The following is a 7,500-nucleotide window of genomic DNA, read 5'->3' on the forward strand; positions in this document are numbered from 1 at the left end:
GGAGCAATGACAAGAAGGAGAGCATAGCTTTCATAGAATTTCATATAGTTTATTAGACAAAAATAGAGGATTTAGACAAGTTTTGCTGACGCTATTTACAATTTCAATCACTTTATATACAGAAAAAAAGCACAGACATGTGAACAAGTTACCAAAAAACGAAGAATCCAGGTCTGGTAAGAATGAGTGGGGTCAGGGGCGCTGGAATGGACCCCCCTACTGAGGAGGTGGGGGGGTCTTTTTTGTTAAATCGCTTCTTTTTTTATTTGAATATTTGGTGGTGGGGTCATAACACCACCTTATTGCAGAATGACACTGAGTCTTTACTTCTAGATAATACCCATAATGTCCATATTGTAGAGTCTGTAATCTCTGCTCAGGCAGAAGGCAGCGCTGTTAATATGCGGGGTGTCCCTTCTTGCTGTGACAAAGTGCTGCAGACAAGAAAAGGCACATATTAGAAATGACAGATAATAGTCCTATGGGGACAGAGGAAGAACAGTACTACGAGGAGTAGGTGGGCGAAAAGTGAGGAGCAAAGCAACAAGGTGAGGGATCTACTGTCACCCAGCCCTAGCCTACTCTACCCTAAACACTCAGGGGAACTTAATATATCATTCTACTATTAGAGGTATTATTAAATTATGCGAATTGGGTGAAAAGTAACTCATTAAATATCACATTATTTAAGGCACATCATGAATATTTCCTCAACTTACTTCTCACGAACAGCCTGAAAGGAGGATTTTAGCTGTGGAGGAGACTCGCTTCTGGGAACATTGTCTCTGTCTGGAGAAAATAGAATTCACAAATGTAAGAATAGCGACAAATAAGAGAAGGGAAAACATCTCAGGGCAACATCATTTATACAAAGGACCAATCTCTACATGATTGTTGGATTAATAAGTGTGTTTATATATATATATTAAACACATATCCACACACATGAAATCATGTATATTATAATTATAATATATATATATATATATATATGTAGTTTTATATATATATATATATATATATATATATATACACACACAACTACATATAAAAACAACTATATACATGTGTCTTGATCCCACAATTATCTACTATTCTAGTACACAATTTTTATATATATATATATATATATATATATATATATATATATATGACACACGTAAATACATATACATACATGTAAATATTCAAATGCATATAAAATATTAAAAATTTATGTAAACAGTACTTTAGATATGAGTGTGTGTGTGTGTGTGTGTGTATATATATATAGTATATTAAACATGTCATGCATATATTTTATACTATGTACATAGTTCCATATTACACTAATATATATATATATATATATATATATATATAGTGTAATATGGAACTATGTACATAGTATAAAATATATGCATGACATGTTTAATATACTACATATATATATATATACACATATTTACACACATATAAAAACACATACCATATATATTTATATATACCCACGCACACTTATATAAAAACATGTGCCTTGGTCCTAAAATAATCTACCATTCTAGTACAGATTAATCATATATATATATATATATATGCGCAGTAATAACTGAATGTGTATATAGTACTACAGATATAATTTATATGTGTGTATATATATACATATATATATATATACAGACACTCATTACACATGTATATTGTAGTATGTATATAATTCCATATTATGCTATATATATATATATATATATATATAAACACACACAAACACATATATATGTATATATTTATATATAGATAGACATGCACACATGTGTCTTGATCCTAAAATCTCCTACTATTCTAGTACAAATTAACCATATATATGCAGTGTAAATAAATAATGAAATATATATAATATTAATATTATATATAGTACTTTATATATATGTATGTGTCTGTATGTATAATAATAATAATAATAATAATAATACACGTGTATATTATTATATTATGGTGTGTGTGTGTGTTTGTGTGTTTGTGTGTGTGTGTGTGTGTGTATATATATATATATATATACATATTATTTTTTCTATACATAAGGTGAAGCAGTAAAGCTATCAGTTGGCTTCTTCCCCTTCATACCCTAGATTTCATGGGTGGGTGTGTGAGACCTAGGCAGGCCCAGAGTATAGTCACCTGTGTGCTTGGGACTGCTCCTCTCTGTGGCTTTGTCGCTGCTGTTGATGCCCCCCAGGTTTGCTGATAAGAGTGGTGCTTGCTGATGGGCCTGGAGGTGGTGGTGGTTGTGGTGAGAGCTGTGGTGGTGATTTACTCCTAACAAGGACCTCATATTAATCAGGGAACTCTGAGTAAGGAAAGCGCCATTTGTCCAGTTGTGAAATTTGCCAATCTGGCATGTGTATAGTCCGTGGCTGGGCAGGAAGGCTGGGTGCTGGATGGTGGGGGTGGGAGACGTGTGGTTCACCTGGGGGGATGGTGGAGAAGACTTTATGGCCCCATCGGGGCTGGTGGCAGTCTCTGCTAGGGACCAGATTTTGGGTTTGCTATGGGCTGGCACTTGTAGGCTCCCCTGCCCGCCGGGGCTGACTATTCGGGTGTTGCTGGATTCAGAGTTCTCTTTGACAAGTGACAGGGGGTCTTTCGATCTCAGTCCATCAGTGCCCCCCAGGATGATTTCACTGTCCTTTTTTAAACTTTCTTTGTCACTGTGCCTCAAGTGCTCAGGCTTATCGTCGTCGTCTTCATTGCTTTGCTCTCCGTCATTATCATCAATCTTATCAATGTCTATACTCTCCAGGTCGATCTCCTCATCGTCCTCATTTTTTTCATGGTCCCCCTCGTTGTCACTCCCAAATATATTGTCATCTTCCTTACTCCTGGCGCCCCAGGTTACTTTATTCTCTTTCTTTAGCCTCCTCCTGGCATTGGCAAACCACGTGGACACCTGGGTGAGAGTCATCTTGGTGATAATGGCCAACATGATCTTCTCACCCTTGGTGGGGTAAGGGTTCTTCCTATGCTCGTTCAGCCAGGCCTTTAAGGTGCTAGTACTTTCCCGGGTGGCATTCTTGGGCCGACCAGGGTCTCCATACTGAAACTGCCCATAGGGGTAATAACCTGGGGCAGTATGTGCAGCGAAGGTGGCGGGATGGACACCAGGGTTATCCTTCAGCTCATACTGGGATCCCTGGGACAAAGGCAAAGGGACTCAATTAGTTCTTCATTGGTGAATTTAAAAGAAATGTATTCATTCTTATTATTACTATATTTAGAACAATGAAAACACCTTTAGCAATAATAGTTGTAGCAGTATTAACAATACTAACATTTAACCATTTGCTATCTAACACCTGGAAACTGGAAATGAAGAATATATATATATATATATATATATATATATATATATATATATATATATATATATATATATATATATAATTATATAATATTAATAATATATATAATATATATATAATAATAATAACAATGCCTCAGTTGTCAGATGTCTTTAGAACATAAGAATTTTATTTAAATATTTTAGCAATATGTAAAATGCAAGGATCTACACAAAGTTTACAAGAAACCAAAATATCGAGTGCAATATTCCTTCCAATATATCGCTCTCCAGAATATGGGCAGATTTTCAGAGAAAGAATTGGATTTTCTTTTAGTTCTAACTAGTGGTTAATGGGAATATTAACCTCTGTTTTCCTGGACAAACAGTCAGAAATGTGCTGTGCAGTTTGCACAGGTGCGGCCAGACTGTATCTAGCACAGACATTTTATGGATTAATAAAAAGACAAAGCTTCCAAATATCCCATCTATTATTTCTGTATTGACCTGATAAAGCACCTCTCTCTTATCCTAGTCTATACAACCACTTTAAGTCAACCAACTTCTACTTTGATCTAAAACTGAGCAAATAAATGCTGTTTGCCCGTTTATAAAAAAAAAAAGTGGCTATTTATCTTCTAACGCTTATTTCTCCTGGTCCGGGGGCCATAATATCCCATAATAATGTCATTAGGCCTCGTTATTACTGGCATGCTGGGCATGGGGAGCAGGCAGCAATCATCCTATTTACTAGCCCTGAAATTAACGGAATATTCCAGCTCACACATATAGGAAGAAGATCTGTTTATAGCATGGACATGGAGAAAAGCTCCACAGCAATATTATATCCATAGTCACAGAAAAGGTCCACAGAGATGGCATAGCCATAGTCGTAAGGAAACGTCCACAACAATATTCTATCCATACAGCCACATAAAACGGCCATAACAATATTATATCCACACAGTCACAGAAAAGGTCCACAGAGATGGTATTATAGCCATAGTCGTAAGGAAACGTCCACAACAATATTATATCCATACAGCCACAGAAAAGGTCCACAGCAATATTATATATATAATATATATATATATATATATATATATATAGCCACACAAAATGTGCATAACAATATTATATCCATACAGTCACATCAAAGGTCCACAAAGATGGTATATCCATAGTCGTAAGACAACGTCCACAATAATATTATATCCATACAGCCACATAAAACGTCCATAACAATTATATATATATATATATATATATATATATATATATATATATATATATCAGTCACAACAGTACACTAGTACAGCACAAAGTATGTATATATATATATATATATATATATATATATATATACATATACACACATAAAACGTCCACACCAATATTATATCCATACAGCCACATAAGACGTGCATAACAAAATTATATATATATATATATATATATATATATATATATATATATATATATATATATATACATCCACATAAAACGTCCACAACAGTATTATATATACACATCCACATAAAACGTCCACAATATATATATATATATATATACATCCATCCACATAAAACGTGCATAACAATATTATATACATACAGCCACATAAAAGATCCACAAAGATGGTATATCCATACAGTCATGAAAAAACGTCCATAACACTATCATATCCACAGTCACATAAAACGTGCACAACAATATTATATCCACAGTCACATAAGGTCCCGCACACTCGTACTGCAGTCACCTCCTCCATCGTTACAGACAATATTCCGGTCATTTCAGTCACGGCGCTTCCCTCGTGTAATAAACACTTGTAATTGTCCAGCAGAGAATAAGGACCTCAGAAATGCTCAGCGCCGTCCACATCATTAGGATTAGGCAACTTTTCCGAGACATCTCATTAAGACACATTAATGAAATAGCTGATTGCCTTCCAGTGGGGGAAGGAGCTAATAATGAGGTTGATGTTATTTGGTGTCTCCTGTAACGAGGCCGGGATGTGTAGGATGGCGGAGATGACAGACATGGCCGCTTCCTGCAGGGATTTGGGACGATCGGCATCAATAATTCAGGCGGATGGAGCAGCCCGTGCGGCCTCGCCGTGCTCCGTGCACCGTGCTCCGTGCAGAGCGGCTGCCGTGCTCTGGGCACACGGCGGTGTCTTCAGGAGCACACGTCGCTTCTTACAAGAAACTTCCATTTCTCCGGTGAACACTTTCCGAAGTTTGGGGAAAGTTTCAGGAAGGAGCCGGATCCGCAGCTGGATCCCCCGGGAGCTGCTCCTCTGCACATGGAGCCTCGGTGACCTCACTATACATTCCAGCCACACCACAGAGTACAGCGCAGAGTACACCAGTACAGCGCAGAGTACACCAGTACAGCACAGAGTACACCAGTACAGCGCAGAGTACACCAGTACAGCACAGAGTACACCAGTACAGCGCAGAGTACACCAGTACACCGGTACAGCACAGAGTACACAAGTACACCAGTACAGCACAGAGTACACCAGTACACCAGTACAGCACAGAGTACACCAGTACAGCACAGAATACACCAGTACAGCGCAGAGTACACCAGTACACCGGTACAGCACAGAGTACACCAGTACAGCTCAGAGTACACCAGTCACACCAGTACACCAGTACAGCACAGAGTACAGCAGTCACATCAGTACAGAGTACAGCAGAGTATAGCAAAAAGTACACCAGTCACACCAGTACAGCACATAGTACAGCAGTCCCACCAGTACAGCACAGAGTACAGCAGTACACCAGTACAGCACAGAGTAGAGCAGTACACCAGTACAGCACAGAGTGCAGCAGTCCCACCAGTACAGCACAGAGTACAGTAGTCACATCAGTACAGAGTACAGCAGAGAGTACAGCAGTCACACCAGTACAGAGTACAGCACAGAGTACATCAGTCACACCAGTACAGAGTACAGCAGAGAGTACAGCACAAAGTGCACCAGTCACATCAGTACAGACTACAACAATCACACCAGTACACCAGTCAAACCACAGAGTACAGCACAGAGTACACCAGTGACACCAGTACAGAGTACAGCACAGAGTACATCAGTCACACCAGTACAGAGTACAGCACAGAGTACACCAGTACAGAGTACAGCACAGAGTACACCAGTCACATCAGTACAGAGTACACGAGTACAGCAAAATGTACAGCACAGAGTACAACAGAGTACACCAGTCACATAGTACATAGAACAGCACAGAGTATACAAGTCACCCCAGCACAGAGTACACCAGTCACATCAGTACAGAAAACAGCAGAGTACACCAGCACAGAGTACACCGATCTCACCAGTACAGAGCACACCAGTCACCCTAGCAGACTACCCCAGTACAGAGTACAGCACAGAATACACCAGCAAGGTACAACAGTCAAACCAGTACAGAATATCCCAGCAGAGCACATAGTACACCAGCACAGAATACTGTACACCATTCACACCAGCAGAGTACACCAGTCACACCACTACAGAGTATCTCAGCACAGAGTATATCAGGTTCCCCAGCAGAGTATACAGCACAGAGTACACCAGTCACACCACTACAGAGTATCTCAGCACAGAGTATATCAGGTTCCCCAGCAGAGTATACAGCACAGAGTACACCAGTCACACCACTACAGAGTATCTCAGCCGAGAGTATATCAGGTTCCCCAGCAGAGTACACAGCACAGAGTACACCAGTCACACCACTACAGAGTATCTCAGCACAGAGTATATCAGGTTCCCCAGCAGAGTACACAGCACAGAGTACACCAGTCACACCACTACAGAGTATCTCAGCACAGAGTATATCAGGTTCCCCAGCAGAGTATACAGCACAGAGTACACCAGTCACACCACTACAGAGTATCTCAGCACAGAGTACATCAGGTTCCCCAGCAGAGTATACAGCACAGAGTACACCAGTCGCCCCACCACTTACCATCTGTGAGAAGAGGGTGAGGTCGGTGGTGTAGGGCAGGAAGGCGCTGTAGTTGGGGGCACTGTATGGGTACATGCCCAGCACGGAGGTGACCGCGGCGGTGGAGCTGCTCCCGAGCTCGCCTCCTGCGGGCCTCCCTGACCCGGCGGCGGCAGCTGCGGCGGCTGCGGCGGCGGCTGCGGCCAGTACCCCCGGCCGATCCCCTCC

The 7,500-nt window shown here is 40.2% G+C and overlaps 1 protein-coding gene across 2 annotated transcripts in view; it reads right to left on the bottom strand.

Annotated features, from left to right (window-relative positions):
- Positions 1–34: 34 nt before the first annotated feature.
- Positions 35–7,500, bottom strand: part of IRX1 (iroquois homeobox 1) — a 7,848-nt gene continuing 382 nt past the window's right edge. The window contains exons 1-4 of one of the 2 annotated variants that reach the window (XM_075316526.1): positions 7,294–7,500; positions 2,158–3,169; positions 720–789; positions 35–434 (exon numbers count right to left, since the gene is read on the bottom strand). The exon at positions 7,294–7,500 is cut by the window's right edge and continues 382 nt beyond it. In XM_075316526.1, coding sequence (XP_075172641.1) covers positions 377–434; positions 720–789; positions 2,158–3,169; positions 7,294–7,500 — 1,347 coding nt within the window. In that variant the 3' untranslated portion in view covers positions 35–376. Of the gene's footprint in view, positions 435–719; positions 790–2,157; positions 3,170–5,173; positions 5,259–7,293 lie in introns of those variants that run through there. The other variant, XM_075316527.1, reaches the window with a different exon arrangement.

Source organism: Anomaloglossus baeobatrachus, chromosome 6, assembly GCF_048569485.1.
Source record: "Anomaloglossus baeobatrachus isolate aAnoBae1 chromosome 6, aAnoBae1.hap1, whole genome shotgun sequence".
In the NCBI taxonomy this organism is placed as follows: Eukaryota; Metazoa; Chordata; class Amphibia; order Anura; family Aromobatidae; genus Anomaloglossus; species Anomaloglossus baeobatrachus.